The sequence below is a fragment of the Elephas maximus genome, chromosome 8 (assembly GCF_024166365.1).
Source record: "Elephas maximus indicus isolate mEleMax1 chromosome 8, mEleMax1 primary haplotype, whole genome shotgun sequence".
Classification (NCBI taxonomy): Eukaryota; Metazoa; Chordata; class Mammalia; order Proboscidea; family Elephantidae; genus Elephas; species Elephas maximus.
In genome coordinates, this window is record NC_064826.1 from 102,088,143 (window position 1) to 102,114,614 (window position 26,472).

General features: G+C 36.9%; 1 protein-coding gene across 4 annotated transcripts in view; it reads left to right on the plus strand.

Annotated features, from left to right (window-relative positions):
* CDK13 (cyclin dependent kinase 13) overlaps positions 1-26,472 on the plus strand; it is a 152,760-nt gene that overhangs the window by 42,137 nt on the left and 84,151 nt on the right. For 2 of the 4 annotated variants that reach the window (XM_049894762.1, XM_049894764.1), the window contains exons 2-5: positions 10,878-11,540; positions 17,560-17,730; positions 19,176-19,315; positions 21,004-21,174. In XM_049894762.1, coding sequence (XP_049750719.1) covers positions 10,878-11,540; positions 17,560-17,730; positions 19,176-19,315; positions 21,004-21,174 — 1,145 coding nt within the window. The remainder of the gene's footprint in view (positions 1-10,877; positions 11,541-17,559; positions 17,731-19,175; positions 19,316-21,003; positions 21,175-26,472) is intronic. The other 2 variants (XM_049894763.1, XM_049894766.1) reach the window with 1 other exon arrangement.

Below are 26,472 nucleotides of genomic sequence, written 5' to 3' on the forward strand. Positions count from 1 at the left end.
CAATGAACACTGGTGTACAAGTCTCTTTTGAGTGTCTGCTTTCAAGTCGTTTGGGTACATACCTAGGAGTGGTCGATGGATTATATGGTAGTTCTGTTTTTAGTTTTTTTGAGGAACTGCTATACTGTTTTCCCTTATGGCTTTACCATTTTGCGTTCCCACCAGCGATGGATAAGGGTTCCAGTTTCCCTGCATTCTCGCCAATATCTGTTATTTTCTGTTTTTTTTTTTTTTTCTTCTTTTTTTCATCCTAGGCATCCTAGTGGGAATGAAATTGTATCTCATTGTGGCTTTGATGTGCATCTCTATGATGACTAATGATGCTGAACATCTTTTCATGTCACTAGTGGCCACTTGAATGTCCTCTGGTGAAATGTCTATTCAAGTCCTTCACTCATTTTATGATTGGGTTGTCTTTTTGTTAAGTCATTGAAGTTTTATATGTATATTTTTGTTATTAGATTATTATTGGATATATGGTTTCCAAAGATATTCTCCCAGTCGGTAGTTTGTCTTTTCACTTCTTTGGTAGAATCTTTTATTTTTTATTGTGCTTTAGATTAAGGTTTACAGCTCAAGTTAATTTCTCATATAAAAATTTATATTATTATGTGATAACTAGTTGCAATCCTTGTAATGTGACAGCATACCCCCCCTTTCCACCTCGGGTTTCCCCTGTCCATCCAACCAGCTCCTTTCCCTTCCTGTGTTCTCATCCTGCCTCAGGACAGGAGCCGTCCTTTTGATCTCATGTAGCTGCTTGAACTTAGAAGAACATTCTTCACGAGTGTTATTTAATCTTTTATAGTCCAGTCTAGTCTTTGTCCGAAGTGGGCTTCGGGAATAGTTTTAGTTCTGGGTTAACAGAGAGTCCGGGGCCCATGGCTTCAGGGGTTCCTCCAGTATCAGCCAGACCATTAATCTGGTCTTTTCACAAGAATTTGAGTTCTGCTCCACACTTTTCTCCTGCCCCATCAGGGACTCTCTGTTGTGTTCCCTGTCAGGGCGGTCATTGGTGGTAGCTGAGCACCATCTAGTTCTTCTGATTTCAGGCTGATGGAGTCTGGCTTATGTGGCCCCTTTGTTTCTTGGGCTAGTATTTTCCTTGTGTCTCTGGTATTCTTCATTCCGCCTTGCTCCAAGTGGATTGGGACCAATCGATGCATCTTAGCTGGCCACTCACGAGCTTTTAACACCCCAGACGCCACTCACCAAAGTGGGATGCAGAATATTTTCTTAAAAAAACTTTATTAGCCTATTGACCTAGATGTCCCTTAACAATGGTCTGCAAACCCCAGCCCCAGCTACTCTGTCCCTCAAAGTGTTTTGATTGTGTTCTGGAAACTTCTTAGCTTTTGGTTTAGTCCAGTTGTGCTGACTTATCCTGTATTGTGTGTTGTCCTTCACTTCACCTAACATGATTCTTGCCTACTATCTGGTTAGTGAGTACCCCTTTGCCTTCCTCCCCACCCTCATAACCATCAAAGAATATTTTCTTCTGTGTTTAAACCTTTTCGTGAGTTCTTATATAATAGTGGCCTCATACAATATTTCTCCTTATGTGACTGATTTCAGCATAATGGTAGAATCTTTTGATGAACAAAAATTTTCAGTTTTTACAAGGTCCTGTGTATTTATTTTGTCTTTTGCTGTTTGTGCTTTTGTTATTATATTAAAAAAAAAAAAAAACCCCAGTGCCATCGAGTTGATTCTGACTCATAGTGACCCTATAGGACAGGGTAAAAAGGGCGTGAGGGTAGCGTCTGACCTCTCTGACTTCATAAGGGGGAAGGAGGCTCAAGATCAACAGCCCAAGGCTGATTCCTATGAGGCGGTGGTGACATGCTTCCTTTATCCACCATCTTTACCAGTTCTAACACCAACCTCCCATGACACTCTCTGCTTCTCTGCTGGGTTTGATAATTCATTGCAGTGGCCACACAGAACTCAGAGACCATACTCATGATTGTGGGATTTATTAGGAAAGTAACAGGTTTACAATTCAGGCTCAGGAACACTCAAGGATACAGTTCTTCCATCAGGACAGCCTCTTTCTAGCCTTGCTCGCAGTCATGCCTCTTCCTGGCCCTCAGTCTCTGCCCAAAGGCATTCAGCTTTCTCGCTCCGTGGGCCTGGAAGCTGACTGAGGCGTTTCTACAGGTCTCTCCTGTAAGTTTCTGCTCCCTTTTCTCTGTTGTTGGGTCTCTCCTTCCTTGGTGGTGGTGGGTTCCCCTCTTCTTCGCCTCTGGGTGACTCACTTCAAGCCCATCAGGATGGCAAAAACTGGCCAGTCCCTTTGGTGGGCCACAGTTATAATATATGCACAGTCCCGCCCAATCAACCTGGGTGGGAGGTACAAGACCATGGTGAGAAAGGAGAAAAGCCACACAGCAGTGATCCATCATACCATAATGTTGAACGCTAGGCCTGATGGTGTTACCCCTGCATTTTCTTCTAAGGATTTTATGGTTTTAGTTTGTACATTTAGGTCTTTAATACATTTTGAATTTTTTTTTGTGTGTGCATGGTGTGAGGCATGGGTCCTGGTTAATTTTTCTTCATGTGGAAATCCAGTTCTCCCAGTGCCATTTATTTGAAGACATTCTTCTTTCCCCATCGAATGTACTTAGGACCTTTGTCAAAAATTAGTTGACCAATAGAAGAGAATATTCTTTGATGGTTATGAGAGTGGGGAGGGAGGGAAAGAAGGAGAGGGGTATTTATTAATTAGGAGACAAGAACTATTTTAGATGAAGGGAAAGACAACACACAGTACAGGAGAGGTCAGCACAACTGGACTAAATCAAAAGCAAAGAAGTTTCCTGAATAAACCAAATGCTTTGAAGGCTAGCATAACAGGCGCAGGGGTTTGGGGACCATGGTTTCAGGGGACGTCTAGGTCAATTGGCATAATAAAATTTATTCAGAAAATATTCTGCATCCCACTTTGGAGAGTGGCATCTGGGGTCTTAAATGCTAGCAAGCGGCCGTCTAAGATGCATCACTTGGTCTCAACCCACCTGGAGCAAAGGAGAATGAAGAACGCCAAAGACACAAGGTAAGTATGAGCCCAAGAATCAGAATATGCCACATAAATCAGAGACTGCATCAGCCTGAGACCAGAAGAACTAGATGGTGCCCGGCTACAACTGATGACTGGCATGACAGGGAGCACAATAGAGAATCCCTGAGGGAGCAGGAAAGCAGTGGCATGCGGACCTCAAATTCTGGGAAAAAGACCAGACTTAATGGTCTGACTGAGACTAGAAGGACCCTGGAAATCATGGTCCCCAGGCCCTCTGGTAGCCCAAGACAGGAACCATTTCAAAGCCAGCTCTTCAGACAGGGATTGGACTGGACTATAAGACAGAAAATGATACCGGTGAGGAGTGAGCTTCTTGGATCAAGTAGACACATGAGACTGTGTACATCTCCTGTCTGGAGGGGAGATGTGAAGGCCGAGGGGGACGGAAGCTGGCTGAGTGGATTTGTTTCCCTATTTCCTTTTCAGATTTCTCATTGCTGTTATGGAGAAGCCCAACTGGTTTTTGTTTGTTGACCCTGTACCCTGTAACTTTGCTAAATTCCTTTATTAGCTTTAGAAATTTTGGGGGGACTCTTTGGGATTTTCTATATATAGTATTATACCACCCACAAATAAAGATAATTTTACTGCTTTTCTGATCTGAATACCTTGTATTTCTTTTTGTTGACGTATTGGTCTGGTCTAGGACTTCTAATACAATATTGAAAGAAGTGGTGATGTGGTATATTATTTTGATTTCTAATGTGGAACCATCCCTGAATTCCTAGAATAAAGCCCACTTCGTCATGATATATGACTCTTTTAATATGCTGTTGGATTCTGTTCGCTAGTATTTTGTTGAGAATTTTTGCATCTGTATTCATAAGAGATATTGGCGTATAGTTTTCTGGTGGTGTCTTTGACTTTTATATCAGGGTTATGTTTGCTTCATAGAATGAATTGGGGAATATTCCTTGTCTATCTTTTGGAAGAGCTTAAACAGCAGTGGTGTCAGTTCATCTCTATGTTTGGTAGATTTTCCCAGTGAAGCCATCTGATTTAAGACTTTTAGTGTTGGGAGGTTTTTGATCACTGATTCGATTTCTTTACTTGTTATGGGTCTGTTAAGACTTTCTATTTCCTTTTGAGTCAGTTTGGGTAGGCTGTGTGCTTCTAAGATTTTGTCTGTTTCATCTAGGTTATCCAGTTTGTTGCCAAACAGATGTTCATAATGTTCTGTCATAATTCTCTTTATTTTGTCTGTCAGTTGTAATGTACCCTTTCTAGTTTCTTAATTTGGTTATTTGCATGTTTTCTTTTCTTTGTTAGTCTTCTAGAGGTTTGTCAATTTTATTGATCTTTTTGAAGAACCAACTTCTTGTTTTATCAATTCTGTTTTTGATTTTTTTCCCGCTCTGATCTTATTTCCTTTTTTTGATAGGTTTAGGCTTAGTGTGCTTTTGTCTTTCTAGTTCTTGGAGTTGTCGAGTTAAGTTGTTGTCTTCCTTTTTTTTTTTTTTTTTCATGTAGGCCTTTATTGCTGTAAGTTTCCCTCTGAGTGCTGCCTTTGCTGCATCCCAGAAGTTTTGGTATGTTTTCCTTTCATTTTCGTTTGACCCATAAGAAATTTGTGACTCCTCTTTTGATTTCTTTCTTGACCCGTTGGCAGTTTAAATAGTGTGTTGTTTCCATATGTTTATGTATTTTTCAGTTTTTTATTCCTGTTATTTCTAGCTTCACTTTTTTTAAAAAAAAAAATAATTTTTATTGTGCTTTAAGTGAAAGTTTACAGATCGTCAGTCTCTCACACAAAAACCTGTATACACCTTGCTACACACTCCCAATTAGTCTCCCCCTAATGAGGCAGCCCGCTCTCTCCCTCCACTCTCTCTTTTCGTGTCCATTTTGCCAGCTTATAACCCCCTCCACCCCCTCATCTCCCCTCCAGACAGGAGATGCCAACATAGTCTCAAGCGTCCACCTGGTCCAAGAGGCTCACTCCTCACCAGCATCCCTCTCCAATCCATTGTCCAGTCCAATCCATGTCTGATGAGTTGGCTTCAGGAATGGTTCCTGTCCTGGGCCAACAGAAGGTCTGGGGTCCATGACCACCGGGGTCCTTCTAGTCTCAGTCAGACCATTAAGCCTGGTCTTACGAGAATTTGGGGTCTGCATCCCACTGCTCTCCTGCTCTCTCAGGGGCTCTCTGTTGTGTTCCCTGTCAGGGCAGTCATCGGTTGTTCTAGCTTCACACTTGTGGTCAGAGAAAATACTTTGTATGATTTCAGCCTTTTTAAATTTATTGAGACTTGCTTTTTGACCTAACGTGTTCTATCTTGGAGAGTGACCCATGTGCACTGGAGTAGAATGTATACTGTACTGTTAGGTAGAGTGTTCTATATATATCTTTTAAGTCTAGTTGGTTTATAGTATCTTTCAGGTCCTCCGTTTCCTTGTTGATCTTCTTTCTAGATGTTCTGTCCAGTATTGAAATTGGTGTATTTAAGTCTCCAACTATTGTTGTAGTGCTATTTCTTTTCCTTCAGTTCTATCAGTATTTGCTTTATATATTTAGGTGCCCCCATGTTGGGTGCGTATGATGGTTAAATCTTCTTGAGGACTCTTGGTCATCTTTATCTCTTCCAACAGATTTTATCTTAAAGTTTACTTTGTCTGATTTATATTATTATATATATTAAATGGAAACCCTGGTGGTGTAATGGTTAAGAGTTATGGCTGCTAACCAAAAGGTTGGCAGTTCAAATCCACCAGGCAGTCCTTGGAAACTCTATGGGGTAGTTGTACTCTGTCCTATAGGGTCACTGTGAGTCATAATCGACTCGACAGCAGTGGATTTGGTTTTTGGTTTTATGTATTAAATATCGTCACCCAGCTTTCTTTTGATTATTATTTGCATGTAATATTTTCTTTCAGTTCTTTCAGTTTCAACCTATTTGAGCCTTGGATCTAAGGTGTGTCTCTTGTAAACAGCATATAGGTGGATCATGTTTTCTTATCTATTCTGCCACCCTCTGCCTTTTGATTGGAGCATTTAGTCCATTTACATTCACTGTAATTACCAAGAAGAAGTGACTTAGTTCTTTCTGCCATTTTATTATTTGTGTTCTTTTGTGTGTCTTAAGCCTTCTTTGGAGACCTGGTGGTGCAGTGGGTAAGAGCTAAGCCGCTACCCAAAAGTTCGGCAGTTTGAATCCACCAGCTGCTCCTTGGAAACCCTGTGGGGCAGTTCTGCTCAGTCCTTTAGGGACAGAGCTGGAATTGATGGCAATGAGTTTTTTTTTTTTTTTTTTTAATTCTTCTTTGTCTTTTACTACTGCTTGCTTTTGTGTTTCGTTGGTGTATCGTAGAGAGCCATTTTGGTTCCCTTCTCCTTTCCTTTTGTGCATGTTTTCATAGTGGTACCATGAATGTTACATTTAACAGCTTGTATGTATAAAAAAAAAATTTTTTTTTTTGATGTATAACTTTGTAGAGTAAGTTGTACCAACTTAACTTCAGTGACATACAAGAAGTTCTGTATCTATACCATTCCTTCCCGTTTCCCGTTTGTTGCTATTATCACTAATGATGTTTTCATATTTCATGTGCCCTGTAACACAGTTTTATCCTTGCTTTTATGTATTTCTTATTAAGAAACATGAAGGACAACACAGTCAGAATTATCAAGCATGTAGACTTTATTACTAGCCCTTATACTTGTCCGTGAATTTTCTTTTATTAGAGATCTTTCTTTTTATGTATAGCTTTGAATTACTTTCTAGTATCTTCTCCCTTCCATTTGCAGAACTACTATTAGTATTTTTGTTAGTGCCATTCTGGTAGATATGAACTCTCTGAACTCCTGTTGGGCAATGTTTTAATTTCACCCTCATTTTCAAAGAATAGTCCAGTAATTTTAAAAAAGTAATTCCACAGTCATTATTAATTTCTGAAGATTTAGTTTTTCGTAATTTTACTGAGCCAGGAGCTTGAAAACCGTAAGTTCCAGTTCAGACTATCCATATATTTGTGGCATAACTCTTCTGGAAGTTAGCTTACTTCTCTGTGTTTTCTTCTTCTGACAAGTAGGAGGAATAATACTTAATGTGGTAAGTGTTTAATCTGTTATGGTAAAATAAAGTGAAGTACTTTGAGGATTAAATGATATATAAATTAATTTTTACGTATTTAATTTATCTTTCATTTAAAAAAGTTTATTAATAGAGCTTAGATTGAGAATGATTATGGCTTTTACTTTATTGTATTTTCTATGTGAAATTATGTAGATAATAAAACATCTTGTACTTGTGTTTATGTGAGATTGGTGATTATGTGCTTATGTAACCAATTTAGTCAACATGTGTGTGACTGTAAGCTTTTTTTTTTTAATTTAAATTATCTTTCTGAAGTGAACCCCCAGAGACTGTTCTTACTTATCGCCTGATGACAGGTTTTGTCTTTTACGCTTGCCGTAGAAAGAATACAGCTTACTTCTAAACATAATGGTGGAGGGTACTTTTGAGATGTAGAAGTTGTCTTCCTAGCAAAAGATTTGCCAGGCTTTACCCAGCTATTGCAACCATTAGTGTATCCTTATTGCCCACTTCTATTTTCTAATGCAACAGTGGTGTCTGGCACTTTTTCTTCCCAATTTTTACATTATTTCTTCTCACAGAGACCTACTTTCACCCAGTCGTGCCTTTGAGCATTTGTAGGACAGAAGCCAGATCAAGACAGTCTATTAAAAAAAAAAAATTCTATTGTAGTAAAATATAAATAATAAAAAGTTTGTCAATTTGTTGTTGTTTGCTTTTATTTTACAAGTTGGTCATGGTTTGGCTGTTAAAGAAAAAGTAACTTTTTGCATTTTGATACGGGCAGCCATAGGCAATTTTTTAAATAGTATTTTAAATTGTGTTTTTGATGAAAGTTTGCATAGCAAATTGGCTTCCCATTTGACGACTTCTATACACATTGTTCAGTGACGTTAGTTAAATTTTTCACGTTGTGTCAGCATTCTCTTTAATTGCGTTCTGGTGGTTCTGTTTCCTTTGGTCTAGTTTCCCTGCCTGCTTATCTTTTCATTTTTGCTTTACAGTAATTGTTGACTTTTTGGTCTTACATAGTTTTTTTTATGGAGCACCATTCTCAGGGGTAATATCCTTTGTGTATGTCATCCTTTTATTTCAGTAAAAGGTGACCTCAGGAGATAGTTTTGGTTCAGGGTTCAAAGAGTATCCCAGGGTGATAATCTCAGGGAATCCTCTAGTCTCGACTGGTCCAGCAAGTCTGGACTTTTTAAGTATTTGAATTCTGTTCCACATTTTTCTCCTGTTTATCAGGGTTCATCTGTTGTGGCCCTGATCAGAACAGCCAGTAGTGGCAGCCAGGTACCGTCTAGTTCTTCTGGTTTGAGGGTGGATGAGGCTGTGGCTCATGTAGGCTATGAGCCTTGTAGACTAGATTCTTCTCTGAGACTTTATTTTCTTTTGCTTCTGATGAGCAGAGATCAGTAGTTGTATCTTAGATAGCTGCTCACAAGCTTTGAAGACCTAAGATGCTACTCACCTCACTAGGATGCAGAACATGAACTTTGTGAAGCCAGTTGACTGAGTTGTCCCATGAGACTAAGGTCTTAAGCCTTCAAACCCAGAAAACCATTCTCATCAGGTGTTTGGCTATGTCTGAGAAGTATCTGTAACTGTGTCCTCTGAATATATATGTGTGTACAAACATATATATGTACATGTACATATAGCTATTTCTGTGCATATGTATATATTTGTACCTACCCATACACATATATGCCTATACACATACATATGTGACTGTATACTTGATTTTTGGTTATTGTTGTTGCTGTTGCCAAATTATATATGTAACTTTTTTTTTTTTTAGCACAAACATCCTTTTCTCTCGTGTGCTTCTTAGTGGCATCATTTACTTTGGTCAAGCCGTGCTCATTACACCCACATTTGGTGCTGTTGCTTTTTAATAATTTTTAAGTGTACAATTTACTGACATTACACATCATGGTGTGCTGTTACACCACTATCCGTATCCAAAATTTTTATATCACTCCAAACAAATTCAGTATCATCCCAAACATAAACTCAGTGTCCCTTCAGCAATAAGTCCCAGCCCCCCCATAACTACTACCTAGTCTAGATATTTCATGTAAGTGGATCATACAATATTTGTCTTTTTGTCTGACTTATTTCACTCACAATAATGTTCTTAGGGTTCATGTATGTCATAACATGTATCAGACTTTCATTCTCATTATGGCTGAATAATATTCCATTTTATGTATAGGACACATTTTGTTTATGCATTCATCTGTTGATGGACTTTTAAGTTGTTTCCATCTTTTGGCTATTTTTGAGTAGTGCTACAATGACCATTGGTGTGTATGTATCTGTGTTCCTGCATTCAGTTCTTTTGGGTGTATTTAGTAGTAGAATTGCTGGATCATACGGTAATTCTGTTAAACTCCTCGAGGAACCACCAAACTGTTTTCCACAGTGGCTGTACCATTATATAATCCCACAAGCAATGGATAAAAGCTTTAATTTCTCTACATCTTCAACCACCCTTTTTTTAAATCATAGAGATCTTAGTGGGCATGAAGTGATATCTCACTGTGGTTTTGATTTGGATTTCCCCAGTGACTAGTGACGTTGGGCATCTTTTCATGTGCTCGTTGGCCATCTGTGTATCTTTTTTGGTAAAATGTTTATTTAAGTCCTTTGACCCTTTTTTGATTGGGTTGTTTGTCTTTTTGTTGTTAAGTTGTAGGAGTTCTTTATATATTCTAGATAGTAAACCTTTATCAGATATTTAAAAAAAAAAAACCCTGTTGCCTTTGAGTCGTAACGACCCTATAGGACAGAGTAGAACTGCCCCATAGAGTTTCCAAGGAGCGCCTGGTGGATCCCAAGTGCCAACCTTTTTGGTTAGCAGCCGTAGCTCCTAACCACTATGCCACCAGGGTTTCCTTATAGATATATGGTTCCCTAAAATTTTCTCCTTCTTTGTAGGTTGTCTATTAACTTTGTTAATAAAGTCCTTTAATGAACAAAAGTTTTTTTTTAATTTTGGTGAGGTCCGTTCTGTCTGTTTTGTCTCTTATTGCTCATGTTTTTGGTGTCATGTATGAGAATCTGTTGTGAAAAAACTAGGCCCTGAAGCATGACCCTTATGAGTTTTATGGTTTTCGATCTTATATTTAGGTCTTTAATCCATTCTGAGTTAGTTTTCTTATCTGGTGTGACGTATGGATCAGGCTCATTCTTTTGTTTGTGGAAATTCAGTTATCCCAGAACCGTTTATTAAAGTGACATTCTTTCACTATTGGGTGGACTTAGCACCCTTGTCAAAAATCAGTTGACTCTAGATGTACAGGTTTTTTTCTGGACTCTTAATTCTATTCCTTTGGTCCATATATTTATCATTATGCCAGTACCAGATGGTTTTTATTACTGTAGCTTTGTGGTATGTTTTGCAATTGAGAATTGTTAACTTTGTTGTTTTTCAGGATTGTTTTGGCAGTTTGGGGCCCCTTACATATTAATTTGAGGATCAGCTTTTCCATTTCTGTGAAAAGTCTCTTGGAATATTGGTAGAGATTGTGTTAAAGACAATCTTTTTAAGAAAACTGTAGCTACCAGATAATATTCTACTCTAAAGCACTTTGTGTTTTTTTTAAAGTCCTCCAAACAAAACCATATTATGATTTTGAAATGCTTGAGTAACATTCTATTTCATTTCACAGACTGGGGTTTAGCACTGTCTTTGTAAATTTCATACTGGATCTTTTTGAATTACTGACTAAATCTTAATTATTTTCCAGTAGACGGTCTGCCAAATCCCGAAGCAGAAGTCCATATTCATCTAGGCATTCAAGATCTCGTAGCAGGCATAGACTGTCTAGATCCAGAAGTCGTCATTCTAGCATTTCTCCTAGCACACTAACTCTGAAGAGCAGCCTGGCAGCTGAACTGAACAAGAATAAAAAAGCACGAGCTGCAGAGGCTGCAAGAGCTGCAGAAGCAGCGAAAGCTGCAGAAGCAGCCAAGGCTGCTGAGGCCGCTGCTAAAGCTGCAAAAGCCTCAAACACTTCTACACCCACCAAGGGGAACACAGAAGCGGGTGTCAGTGCATTGCAAACAAACCATGTGAAGGATGTGAAGAAACTTAAGACGGAGCATGCACCTTCTCCCTCAAGTGGTGGAACTTTAAAAAATGACAAGGTGAAAACAAAGCCACCTGTTCAGGTAACAAAGGTGGACAATAATTTGATCGTAGATAAAGTCGCCAAGAAAGCAGTTGTAGCTGGGAAGGAGAGTAAACCTGCTGCTACAAAGGAGGAACCAGTGTCTGTCAAAGAGAAAACCAAATCACTCACACCAAGCATAGGAGCCAAGGAAAAGGAGCAACATGTGACAATAGTGACCTCTACCTTACCACCATTACCTTTGCCTCCCATGCTGCCTGAAGATAAAGATGCTGATAGGTAAGTGCAAAAATTTTTGTCAGTAATTGTTTAAAGAAAAAAAAAAAAATACAAGTTTTCAAGTTGAAGTGAACAATTACTGGATCTGCCTCTCCCCAAAAATCCCAAACTTTAGTAAAAAGTGAACTAATTATTTTATACCTCTTAAAGTAAAATGCATTGCTTGTAGAATGAGAATTATAATTTATGCTAAGAAATCCAGGAAAAATTTCTGGTTGCCTCGGGATAAAAATATATATATTTCAGGATGAATTTGGGCAGGTGTTAGAAATGCTGGCATTCTCGTTGGCTTAATACTCCTTGATGACGCTATCGGAGATGGGACATTTTATGTGAGTCTGCCCTGAATGGGTTAAATCTTATAAGTATGTATCTCAGTTATTTCTAGGTTTCCTTGGTGTCTTTAGGAATTTGTCATTTTTCTTGGCCCTTTTAGGTTCTTTTAATCCTGTCTTGCACCAAAGGATTTATCACATTATATATTAAGTTTTCCTTTAACATGTTTAAAATTGTGAATATGTGGGTGTGGCTTGGTTTTAATCTGAAACATTTTATTCTTGAAAGGGTGAAGGTAAGAGTGACTGTAAAGTAAACGCAGCGAAGAACGTTTCTTACCTGTATCCTAGGGTAACGGCGTCACGCTGTTGTGTGATTTATCTGCCTATGAAACCACTTAACCTAACTTCATCTTTATTTTTATGAAGAAATTAGAACTGATTTTTCCCTAGTTTTTATTTTTCCCTAGTTTTTATTAAAAAGCAGCTATCTGAGCAGTTCTTCCAGCTTGCTTTCTTCATAGAATTTGAAAGCAGGTGCAAAAATGCCGTGTGGGCAGGCCTTTCAAGTGCTCGGTTTGGCCCAGTTTTCAGTTTTTATGAAAATCTTATAATTTACAACAAAAGTTAAATCATGATTCCTGTGATTCATGCCCTCCAAGGTGCCTTTTGTCTATGATCAGAGTGTTGCCAGGAGTCTCTAACCAGTTTAATCAGGTGTTACCCATTCACATGACTCTAATTGTGGTATTTGCAGGTTTAAATGTTCCCCAGGAACACTAAAGGCCCATGACAGTAGTGTTTTGTAATTTTGGTGAGTCCTGGAATTGTCTGTCCAGCATAGAAAGGCTTGAGCCACTTCCTTGAGTGAGAGAGTTGAACCATTTGCTGAGCATCCAGGTCTCCTCAGACTTGTTCTATGCTTTATTCTTTATATATGCTTTACGGGTAAATTTTTGCTAGGTGTTTTTTTGATAACTCAAGATGTACCTGTGTGAATGTTTATGGGGATTTTTTTATGCATCTGTTTTTAATGTGGTAGTACACATGTCATTCTTGGTCATTGAAAAGCTTTTTTTGGACCCACTTCCTTTCCCTTTCTCTGCCTTTCTCTTTCTTGTGTCTCTGCTCTGTCTTCTTCTTTGAGTCTGCCTATGTTTCAAGGCTATAGAAGTTTCTTAAGACTCCTGAGTACTATGACTACTGTGACTAACATGTCTATGTAGTCAAAGAAATTCTACACCAGAGGAACTTGTTCATTTCAGTAGTTGTAATTTACCAAACTTTAAATGTAGGAAGAGGAAACATCTGTCACCTTTCCTTTTATTTTTTACAAAAGGTATAAGTGATTAAAAATGTGTAAAGGAGAAATGGTTAAAAGTTATTACTTTTGGAAATAGATTGGGAGTTGAAGGATATGGTTAGGGCAAGAGATTTATTTTGCATTTAATATTTTTAGAGCTGTTAGGAGAAATGCAATGAAAAGCTTATCAGTGGGCTATAATAGAAGGTTTAGTTTTATTCTCAGTTGTACCTCTTACCAGTCTTGAGTTCCTCTTTGTATCCCTCGGTATGACAGTAGTTTCATGGATGAGAATCAGCATAAAGCCAGTTCCCAGAAGGGGGAGATAAAGCACATCCTGCTCTCCCACTCCTCCATCATTTCCGACACCAGCTGCCCGCACCTGCCCGCACGGCTCTCTCTCTGTCCTTAGCTACCTGGGCTGGGGACAGACCTCACGAGTTAAGGGAGCATTGTCTTTGGGTTTGTTAATGCGCTGGGATGACTCACAGAACTCAGGGAGCATACTATGCTTATAACTACCGGTTTTATTATGGTAAAAGGATATAGATCAGGATTATCATCAGGAAGAGGTGCGCAGGCAAGGTCTGGGAAGTTTCCCAGTGCAGAGCTTCAGAAAGAGCATGTCACGTTCCCTTCACCAGCCAAGAAGCTTTCTAAGCCTTGGTGTTGCCGGGTTTCTATCGGCCAGTGCTGCATGTAGAGGCTCAATTTTGCTTCCTGAGGCTAGTTGATAGTGGCCTCCCAGGTGAGTCTTTTCTGGTTTGGCCAGCCCCCATTCGCCTGCACAAATCCTCAGGTGTGGCCTGGAATGGGACTTCCAAGGCACCCCAATTACTCCAAGGATTATTTCGCAGGAACCAAGGGTGAAGGTCACCTTACCTTGGATAAAACTAGGTCCTTTACTCCACACTCCACACAGATAAATTGTGAGGATTAAATGAAATGATGGACAGAATTTTACAGACTGAAAGTGCTGTACATGTCAGATTTTGTGACTGTTAGTTCTTGGTGACAAATCTAGACAGTGGGAAATAATACATACTTTAGGTTAGTGATGCTTTTATTGATAGCAAAAGAGACAAAGTGTAAAATGACATTGTTATACTGTGTAGCATAGTGTAAAAGCCATAGTACTTTGTTTAAAAAGGTTTAGTTTTTGTAAAGAAGGAACTGTTGTTGTTTTTTTTTTCCATTTTATACTTGTAAAAAGCAACTCTTCTGTGTCCCCCCCCCCCCCACTTTTAATGAACCAGTATGTAATGGTCATGGTAAGTTCATGCTTAGAAGTCTCTTTTTAGTAATTATTGCTTACATTTTATTTTGTGTTAAACAACTATTAGTTGAAAATGACTTGTAAAGAAATAATCTTTTCTGCCATAATATACTTGAGGAAACTTGAATACAGAGCGTAGTTTTATATAACTGTTATTCACAGTGAATTTAAAAATCTTTTTAAAGAAGATGAATGATCTGCATATTTTAAGGTTGAATGAAGAAAGCTTTTGATCTTTGCTTACTTTAAGCACATCTTTGTCCATTGGTGACGTTGTTCTGAACTTCCACTGTTGTATCCCCAAATACATTTGCAAAAGGGTGTGTGTGTTTTGTAGGGCCTCTTGATTTTGCAAATCGGTATTCCACTAGCTTTTACCCTTTCATTTTGTTGTATCCATCTCCCTCTTCTATTTTTTATTTTGAAAGTTTCAAAGCATCCAGTAAAATTAAGACTTTAACTTTTCCCTCTAAAAAATGTTGATCTGAATCTTCAGACAAATGAGTTTTTGACTAAAACCTAATTATAGAGATGACAGTTTTCTAAAATTATTTTAAATAGGCATATTTTCAGACAGTATTCAAGTGCTACCTTTTTGAAAAAGAAGCGTTTACTGTCTTTTAAATCTGATGTAGCTACCAGTGTTTCCACATGACTCTGGGAATCCATTTTTGTAGTACTTTATCCCTCTGAACGAAGTTGTTGCTTTGCTTATCCGTGTCTTCCAAAAGACTGTAAGCTCCTTTATGGCAGGAGGTGTTTCAGATGTGTTTGTTGTTGTTGTTGTTAAATCTTTTGTGCTTTACACCATCCCTGGCACACTGAATATTTTTTGAAACTACAAACCACTTTCTTTTTGAACGTGTTTTCACTGTTAAAGAACCTTCTAGTGAGTAACACGGAGTTGTGAAGAACAGGCGGAATTTTATTAATACTGATATTTTTTATCAGTTGGTATTAAAGGAGCCATTTGTTTTACAATAATACTAAAGTTCTACACGAATAGAAAAAGTGATAATTAAATGATTTACATTGATAACATCTTTAGTAATTTTATAACAGTAGTGTAGGGTCACTAAATTTTTTCTTCATGGGGCCCATAACTACTATGAACGTATATGAAGTCTAAATTTTATTCTTATCATAGTTTTTTCTTTCAATGTGTTATATTAGATAACAGATTTTATAATGTTTACAAAGTTTAAAATAATCAGTTAAGATATACTTTAAAAATCAGAGCTTTTTTATGAATGCAGATTCATAAAAGGTGCAAAACTAACTGCTTATGTTTTCAGCTGTAACTATAATAAGCTAACTAAGCCATTGCTGTCAATTCTGACTCATAGTGACCCTGTAGAACAGGGCAGAACCTCCTCATAGGGCTTCTAAAGCTGAGTAAGAAGCCCTGGTGCTGCAGTGGGTAAACCCTTGACAGCTAATCGATAGGTCCGAGATTTGAACCCACCAGCCACTCCATGGGAGAAACGTGGCAGTCTGCTTCCATAAAGATTTACAGCCTTAATAAAATCTATTAAGAAAACATTCTGCATCCCACTTTGGAGAGTGGTGTCTGGGGTCTTAAACGCTAGCAGGCGGCCATCTAAGATGATCAATTGGTCTCAATCCACCTGGAGCAAAGGAGAATGAAGAACACCAAAGACACAAGGTAATTATGAGCCCAAGAGACAGAAAGGGCCACATAAACCAGAGACTACATTACCCGGAGACCAGAAGAACTAGATGCTGCCTGGCTACAACCGATGACTGCTCTGACAGGGAACACAACAGAGAACCCCTGAGGGAGCAGAAGAACCGTGGGATGCAGACCCCAAATTCTCGTAAAAAGACCAAACTTAATGGGCTGAGTGAGACTAGAAGCACCCTGGTGGTCATGGTCTCCAGACCTTCTGTTAGCCCAAGATAGGAACCTTTCCCAAAGCCAACTCTTCAGACAGGGATTGAAGTGGACTATGGGATAGAAAATGATACTGATGAAGAATGAGCTTCTTGGATCAAGTAGACACATGAGACTATGTTGGCATCTCCTATCTGGAGGAGATGAATGGTCAGAGGGGGTCAGAAGCTGGTCGAATGGACATGAAAAGAGAGAGTGGAGGAAGGGAGTGTACTGTCTTATTAGGGGGAGAGCAACTAGGAGTATATAGTAAGGTGTATATAAATTTTTGTATGAGAGACTGACTTGATTTGTAAACTTTCACTTAAAGCACAATAAAAATTGGGGAAAAAAAAAAAAAGATTTACAGCCTTGAAGACCATATGGGGCAGTTCTACTCTGCCCTATAGGATTGCAATGAGTTCGGTTTTGACTGGACGGCAGTAGGGTTTTAATCTTAACAGAAGCAGATTGCCACATCTTTTTCTCAGGGAGTGGCTCGTGGGTTTGAACAGCCAACCTTTTGGTTAGCAGCCAAACGCTTAACCACTGTGCCATCAGGGCTCCTTATAGTACGCTCGAGCCTTGTAAAAATTTTAAAAGAATCATTGTTCAATTCAGAAAATTTAATTAACCCTGGAAAAGGGTGAGGGTGAATTACTTGTTATTTGTGGTTATTTAAACGGGCAAAATAAATAATAGCGTGTGGTTTTATTTCTTTGTTAGAACAAAACAACTTTTGTCTGTCTATCGAAATCAAACCAAATGGTATTACAAAACTAACAAATTTTCCTGCAAGGCATGAGCAGTTGTCTTCCAGTTTTAATTTTCAGTTTTGTGTAATTCTGTATCATTTTAAAAAGTGACCTTTTTTTAGAGCAGTTTTAGGTTTCCAGAGAAATTACAAAGATACAGAGTCCCCATACATTCTGCACCCAGTTTCCCTATTATTAGCATTTTGCATTGGTGTGGTGCTTTTGTTACAGTTAATAAACCAGTGTTGATACATTATTGTTAGCTAAAGTCCATACTTGGTTCAGATTTTTCTTAGTTTTAACATAACTTTGTATCATTTTTATCCCTGAATTATGTTTTTTGCAGTTGAATATATTGCATTACCTTAGCTGGAATATAAAGAAACTTAGATTAGTGTTTTACAATGTGAAACACTCCAGAAAATTCACTGTTACATGCCACTTAAATGTAAGACATGCCACATTTGTATTTCTCAACTAAACAAATTTTTGTGTTTTGTTTTACTCCTTTTTTAGCCTACGAGGAAATATTTCAGTAAAAGCAGTTAAAAAAGAGGTAGAAAAGAAACTACGATGTTTGCTTGCTGATTTACCACTGCCCCCTGAGCTACCAGGAGGAGATGATCTATCAAAGAGTCCAGAGGAGAAGAAAGCAGCAACACAGTTACATAGTAAAAGGAGGCCTAAGTATGTGCTTGCTTTCTACCTGCTCTTAAATTTACCAGAAATGATTCTGGATAATCATAAAATTAGAAAACACAAATTAAGATTTAAAATAATAAAGTGTATTCATTCTTTCAACTTAAACGTATGAATAAATTCTTACAGCGTTTTAAAAAATTCATAATCGCTTGCGTACCTATTCACAATATTTAATAAAAACCAAATTTAACTTTCTCTCACAGTTTGTAATGTTACTAATTTCTTGGGATATTTATATGTTAAAGACAATTTCTATAATTACAATGTTTAAATAATACGGAAACACTGATATTAAATGAGGTGGAAGTCAGCTTTCATTGAGCCCATACAAAATTAATAATGGGCAAGCTGCTGTGTTTTCCTTTGCTTTTAGCTCTATTTTCCCCCATAATTCAATGCATTCTTCATTTTGCAAGAAGTGGAGTAGAAGAAGGTTTGAAATCTATATCCTAAATTAGCCTCAAGTAAGCAACTAGAGGTAATGCTTTTCTCTAACATCTGTTTGTCAGTTAAGGAGGGGAGGGCATTGATTTCTTGTTTTACTTCTGTTTAACTGAGGGAAAGTATGAATTAGACTTTGAGTTAAATCTGGTTTTAGAATTGCTGTTCAGTAGAGCCTGGTGTAAATATGAAGTCATATTCTAGTATGGAGTAGAAAGCTAGAAAATTTTTAAAAATAATCTCTCGGGTAATTTCACTTCATTTTTTTTACTTGAATTGTTATGAACTATCAGAATATTAAAACATGCCTTTATGAAGAATATACTTTTTGTCATTTATATATCTTTGCATTTATAGGTTTACATATATATGTATGTATGCGTATATATATGCTTAAGTGTGGATTCCTAAGAGTAAATTATATTAATAACTTTTGTGCTTTCTTAGGCTGAAAAACTACTTCCTGTTATTCCCATTTTTAAAATTACAACATCCGGCCATAAGTCTAAATTTGCCAATAAGTTTTATAGTTATGTTTTGTTAATGTTCACTATCAAACTCCTGTTTTTTTATAGGCATGTATGTGTGTGTATTTATATATATCTGTATATACATATTCACATACATGTAGATGTACTTGTATACATATATGATACAGTCAGTGAATCAATAATAAAACTTTCTGGAGGTTGGTTAGAGAACTTTGTCTCTTGCTGTTAGTGTTGCTTCATATAAGCTGTACTAATTCTCTTTCCCAGTTTAAGCTCTAGTCTACAGAACACAAGAGTCAGCCTGGAGAAATGATACCATGACTTTCATGATATAATACCAAATCACTGTTACTTGTCTTGGATAGATGATCATGAATATACAAGGGTGAGGGGAAAAATAAAGGATATAAGATTGGGAGGAGGGTGGGTAATGAGTTATGAAATAGTTTATTTAATTTGCTTGATTGTATATAAAAACTTCAGAACTATATTTGATAGAATATGTGGGCCTCGCTATGGTGAAATCAAAGAAAAAGACATTGACTGGGGAAAACGCTGTGTGGATAAATTTGATATCATCGGAATTATTGGAGAAGGTACCTATGGACAAGTTTACAAGGCCAGGGATAAAGACACTGGTAAGAATGCCAAGTACTGCGGGTCTTTGAACCTGTGGAATGTATTTAATTTGTGTTTCTCATCTAAAGTGTAGCTTTAAGAATTTTCGAAAAACAAAAGTTAAATTATGAGTTCCGTCATGCTGTTATTTATCTTGTATATCTGCTTACATAAAATAAAGAGTACGTTTAAAACGTTTAAGTGGGTATATTTACAGAAACATTTAGAAGTGATTCTTTAGAATTTGTGATGTGCTTGCTGTATGGTAGAATTTAGATTTTTTTTTTGCTTTATTGTGAATAATTCTTACATTGCTAGTCATCATGAGAAGAATGTGTCTTGACCAGATAATTACTCTTAGTAAAAATTTTTTTTAGACCTTCATAACACTTTCAGTTTGCCTAAAAATTTTTTTTCCTGTAAAAATCACCTTTTACTTGGAGGCCAGGTTTTGCAGCTAAATCTTTCAGAACATAATCAGGAACCTGGAAGAAAGTTTAAAAGGCCAGGCATCAGAGGAAGAAGTAATTTGTGTCCTAGACTGTGTGCAGAAGCTATGTACTTCACTAGGTATTGCATAGAGCCAGTCATTAATCTTTACTCATAATTTCTTGTTGAAATAAACCAATAGATTAAAATAGCACAGGTTATTTGAAGCCACTTAGTAGAGGAGAGGAAAGGTGCCCTTCTGCTTAGAAACTCCTGAAGAAAATTACAGCATAGAGCATTGATACTTATGATGATGATTTTGTATTATCAAAAAGAGATTAAATTTTAACTTTTAAAACTTTAATAATTAAAGAATCATACTATATTCTAGGAAGACTTCCATAAAAAATGGGTAAAATATATTTTAATGATTAAAAGGATAAACTTCCATCTGTTGGAAAATTTGCAAGTACAGAATTCCTTTTTTCTTCAAAGAAGTGGAATGAAGAAATCTTTATTAAAGTGAATTTTTTCTTATAACAGAGTTTTATTTTTGTGTGTGGTTTATCACTCATAGCTAAATTATGGGGCAGTTCAGCACAGTGGGAAGAGCACATTCTTTTGAGACAGCTAAACCAGGTTTTGAATCCCAGTTTGACTACTAGGTAACTGGGCAGCTTTGGGCAAGTTAATATGTCAGAGCTTATTTTCTTGTTTGCACAATGTACAGTATCTTCTCATCTGTTCAGAGAAATTTTATACATGAGTATATTTACACTTCCCTGTTTAAAAAAAAAAAACAAACAAGTGGCAATGTAATATACTCACTATTCAGTATCTGTTCTCACTTGATCTATCTTGGAGAGGATGAAGTAACAGTGCATATGACCGACCTTATTCTTTTTAACAGTTACATAATACTGGGTAAGAGTTCTGCTGCTAAACAAAAGGTCAGCAGTTTGAATCTATCAGCCACTCCTTGGAAACCCTGTAGGGCAGTTCTACTCTGCCCTGTAGGGTTGCTATGAGTCGGAATCGACTCGACAACGATAAGTACAGGTTTTTTTTAGTGTTCTGTGATTTGGATTAATGCATCATACTTTAACCAAACACTTAATTTCTCGAACCTTAAATATCATCATTTGGTATGTTGAAAATTAAAATATATTTTATGGGTTGTAATATGAAGAGGTAGGAGCATAAATTATAAGATAAATTTAAATTAAGAAAAAAGTCATTCAGTTTGGTGGTAACTTGGTTTTATTTAATGTTCTAATAGGAGAAATGGTAGCCTTAAAAAAAGTACGTCTAGATAATGAAAAGGAAGGCTTTCCGATTACAGCAATTCGAGAAATTAAAATTCTTCGGCAGCTTACCCATCAGAGTATTATCAATATGAAGGAAATAGTGACAGATAAAGAAGATGCTTTGGATTTTAAGAAAGACAAAGGTATGTTAACATATTGAAATAACCAATTCTCTGTATTGATAATGTTGCTCACCTGTATATTTTGCTATAGGTACTGACCATGTGAAATTATCAGTTACATAAAATTCTGTTGCCCTAATGTTAAAAGTCTGCATTTTCAAATTTAATACAATTGAAGAATCATTCTATTTAATAGTGGTTTTTGAGTCTGGTCAGCATACCTACCATAATTATACATAAAGTATTAAGCAGTACTGTTTGTTCTTTTGGGCATCAGTGTATAATTTTTTTTTTTTTTTTTGTGCTTTTAGGTGAAAGTTTACAAATAAGTCAGTCTTTCAGACAAAAATTTACATACACCTTGCTGTATACTCCTAGTTGCTCTCCCCCTAATGAGATAGCACACTCCTTCCCTCCACTCTCTCTTTTCGAGTCCATTTGGCCAGCTTCTGATCCACTCAGCCCTCTCATCTCCCCTCCAGACAGGAGATTGCAACATAGTCTCATGTGTCTACTTGATCCAAGAAGTTCATTCTTCACCATTATCATTTTCTGTACCATTGTCCAGTCCAGTCCCTGTCTGGAGAGTTAACTTTGGGAATGGTTGCTCTCTTGGGGTAACAGAAGGTCTGGAGACCATGACCTCCGGGGTCCTTCTAGTCTCAGCCAGACCGTTAAGTCTGGTCTTTTTATCAGAATTTGAGGTCTACATCCCACTGCTCTCCTGCTGCCTCAGGGGTTCTCTGTTATGTAATGTATAATTTTACTCTTCATTTTTTAGTGATTGAAAAATGGTTGATAGTAGAGTATTTTTATTCCATATTTTTATGTTATAATGCCTTAATGTTCAAGGAAATTTTATGGTAGGCATATATATTATTTCTAAAAGTTTTCTTTGAAAATGCTGCTTGAAATTACCTCTAAAAAACTATACTTACATGCTTATATACTTACAATATATAGTTGGTTTTTAACAGAAAGCTGCAAAGAAATTAGCCTGCTTATAAAACTAGCTTTCATAGGGTATATCATAGGGCATAAATGACTGTAAGAAAGTTCTCTTGCCAGTATGTTTTAGATCTTTAGAGTAAGATTTCCAAACCAGAGTTGACTTACTTTATAATCTGTGGTTTTCAAATAGCAGAATTCTTTTTTCAGACTAAATCTAATATGGAACAGATTGAATAAGTATGTCCTCATCGAAGGTAGTACGTAGCCTTTTTTCCCCACAGCTGTCCCCACCTCATTTGTATTTGTTTTCTGCTCATCTCTCTCTCTTTCTCTCATTACTGCTTTTCTGGGGAATATAGTTTGAAATTGATGTAACATATGGTAATTATTTTGAATAAAGGAGCTTCTGTTTGAAAGTATTTCATATATAATATAGAAATAACCAAAATAATCTTTTAATTAATGTCATGTTCATCAGTTTTGTGCTGCAAAGCCCATATTCCTTAGCCTGACATTTAAGAATCTTACTTTGCCTTTTAACCTTATCTGTTGATTAGTTGTTTATTAGAAAGGGTATGGGTTTGACTTGATTTAGAATGTCTGGATTTGAGACTTAGTTTATTAGCCTTTGACTGTATTAGCAAGACCTTTAGCCCTTCTGAATCTTATCTCTTTATCCATAGAAGGGAAACATTATCTCTTTTATTGTGTTGGAAGGATTAAATTAAGACCTTATAGGTGAAGGTGGTGTGCAAATATTTTTTTTGTGTGTGTGTTAACCCAGTACTCCAGCCAGACTGGCATATTTGCTTTTCCTCAGCATACCCTGGACCTCCTGCCTCCTTGAACCCTGTGATCTGCTCCCTGCCTACTTCTTTAACTATGCTATTCTTCTCCTTGTTTGTCAAGCTTCAGTTACATTGGCTTTTTGGGTCCTCACATATGCCAGAGACCTCCTTCTGCCCAAAGGCTTCATACATGCTACTTCCCTGAGCTTTAAACCCCGCACGTTCACCTGCGTGCTGTCCTGTTTGTATGACTTTTCAACCTCTAGGTCTTAGCCTGATATTGCTTCCATTTATTAGTGAGACTTTGAGCCAGCATTCCACTTTTTTCCACATATAAATAGACACACAATTTTAAAACTCTAGTCTTTGTTTATAATCTTTCCCAATAAGAAAGGATAATTTCATTGTCTTGTTTATTTGTTTCTCCCCATGAGGATGGGAACCATACCTGTTATAGTCATTGTTATACCCTCCATACCTAGCTCAGTGGCTGGATCATAGAAGGTACTGAGCGAATAATTGTTGAATGAATAAATGAGTTCCAGTTATTATGATTCTATTTCTACTTTAACACTTTTGTTATAAAAAGACTACCACCTCTGAACGTATGAAGTATACATAATTTTTCTTGTATTATTTTATGCTTAAAATTTATTTTCTTTATCAGATTATAAATTCTCTAAAGGCTTTGTTTTTTTTTTTCCTCTATAGGCCTAGTACTGTATTTTACAAATCATAGATTTTCATATATTTACACCTTCACCTTCTTTTTCCCCACCATAATCCAGTTTGTAATTATATGAGTCATGGCCAGTAAGGAAGTATTTTACTATGTTAGATGTTACATTTATGTACAAAATATTAGTTAAATGTATTAGGGAATGTGAGGGGGTATAAAAGTAAAGCATAATCCTTTTTTATGAATCTTATAATATTGATGGGAACCATGATGAGGTAGCATGATTTGATGAAAAGGGAGCTAGGTTTGGAGTCCCGGGTCCTAATCCTGAGCACGCTAGTTGTGTGATATTATACTAAATATATAGTGATTGCCATGCCGGGGCAGAGAGACATTACTGGTACTTTGACTTAGTGTTGTGGATTAGTCTACTACAAGTATATTAGAATGCATAAACATAAAAAAGGTAAAATAAGTACTTAAAACAATTTAAATAAGAAATTATAAATAATAGAAAACATCAAGTAAAAATGTGAACTTATAAACATAAAAATATCTTTAGCATTGTGACACAAGCCATTAGCTATATAAGATAAACATCATAAAAGTAATTTTAAAATACTACTCCTACTTAAAAAATAAAGAAAAATTAATCATGAGAAATTGAAAGAGCCTTTTAAAAGTCTTTAAAAAATTGTTGTCCTTAAACAGAGACTTAAGTAGTATCACCAAATCATGAGTGTATTTTTGTGCAAAAATTCACAGATGCTGAAGAAGCTTTTTCTGAACTACTTGGGGGAATGTTCTGGAGATAAGCTAATTCTAAATATTTCTTCTGACTCTACTTCATCTTCAGGCAGTCCCATCTCCTTTTAATAATTTTAAGGGAATCTTGAACTTTTTTGCCTTTCTCAAATCTTTTTTATGGATGGCAAGTTGGAATTTTTGTTTCAAAAATGCATTTCCTGTTTCTATCTTTAGTTCTTCATGTATGGAAGGAGGGTAGGATGCAGTTACTTGTATTAACTTAGGTACGGTCTTGTTCATATTTTATTGTTCAAAAAGTTTGGAGTTTGAATTGTTTTGCAACAGAAGCTTTACTTTGTTTTCTTCCTCCAGCTGAGGATTATGAATTTATAGAAAGAAAGATGCTTTCTGAATAAATGCAATGATATTCAATTAAAATTTTTAATGCAGCTTATAATTCTCTGGGTAGAGAAGTTTTTTTTCTTAAATTCTATAATTATACACAGTACATAATAAAAACTTCAGTCATTGATTTCAGTCTCAAGATGTAAATATTTCAATGTCTGATTAAAAAGAAAAACCCATTGAAACAAGAGTATCAATCCACCAAAATAGCATTTTGGTACTTAAAATTAGCATGGTATCCTGGCCAACTAAAAGCCAGTATTGTAATTACTCTATACAAAGTAATTTAGCTGTAATGCTTTCAATATTAGTGTTTGTATGAAGGAATTTGAGCACTCTTTTAATTGAAGATTTCCATAAAAATCAAAAGAATATTTTGTAGTAAATGCTTCTGAAAAAGTATTCTTTGTTATAGGGAAGAAGTCCTCAGATGCCACTTCCTCTACGGTCCTTGACTCCCATGTGTAGTATTAGGTGCCCCCCGGTACTTGCATTGCATGCTATATATAGTTCTGTAATAGTATTTTCTGTTTCAGATTGCCTTTATGCTTTCGTGCCCTATTCACACAGAAGTACCTGAGGGCAGGGACTGAGTTTTATTCTACTTCTTATTCAAAATATGCAGCACACAGTAGATTATCATTAAATACAAGTAACTAAATGAACGAATAAAATGCAGAGGTGGGAAGAGGGCATTTTAACTCATAACTTCATAACTTGACTTAGGAGGCAATGAAAGGAAGTGAGAGATTGGCATAGCCCCTAAAGTTACCTACCCTATCTCATATTTTTAAACATTTAAACTCTGAATCTCACATTATAGACCTGTTGCTTTCCTGTAAGGTTTGGGAAGAGGGCAACATTGATTGATTTGTACATTTCTTTATTCCACAAATGTTTATTGTGCCAGCCCTGGTGGCACAGTCATTAAAGCGATCGACTGATAAGTGAAAGGTTGATGGTTCAAAACCACCAATGGCTCCACGGGAGAAAGATGCGTCAGTCTGCCTCCGCAGAGATTTACAGCCTTGGAAAACCCTATAGGGTCGCTATGAGTTGAAATCGACTCAGTGGCAGTGGGTTTGGGTTTGGTTTGCCAGGTTCTAGACCTAGGATGACAATACAGAGGACGTTAGCCACCTGTGGCTATTTAAATTTAATTAAAAAGTGCGATTTCTAAGTTGCATTAGTTGTATTTCAAGTGCTCTGTAGCAACATGTGGAGCGCTGGTGATGCAGTGGTTAAGAGTTCAGCTGCTGACCAAAATATTGGCAGTTCAAATCCACCAGCCGCTCCATGGAAACCCTATGGCAGTTCAGCTCTGTCCTTAGGGTTGCTTGAGTCAAAATTGACTCGATGGCAATGGGTTTGGTAGCTACATGTAGCTAGTGGCTACCATTTTGGGTAGTGCAGCTACGTAACGTTTCTGTCATCTGAGCAAATTCTGTTGAAAAGTGCTGGTGTAGACTGTAGGGTTATAGAAAGAAGTAACATGTGGTTCTTAATCCAGTGAGTGAGTGAGTAAGGGGAGATGCCTGATTGGAGAAAGAGTGCAAAAGAAAAACAGAGTTTCTGAGAATCAGAAGGGTCAGCACTGGTAGACCTAAATCAGACTAACATAGGAATGAGAAACTTATTTCAGCCTAGAAATTTTTCCTTATTGTTAACTCAGTGAATCTGAGTTGTTGGAATTTCAACTGTAGGTGTTAAGTTTCAAAAGAAGTGAAAAAATTGAAGCAATGAAGGCTG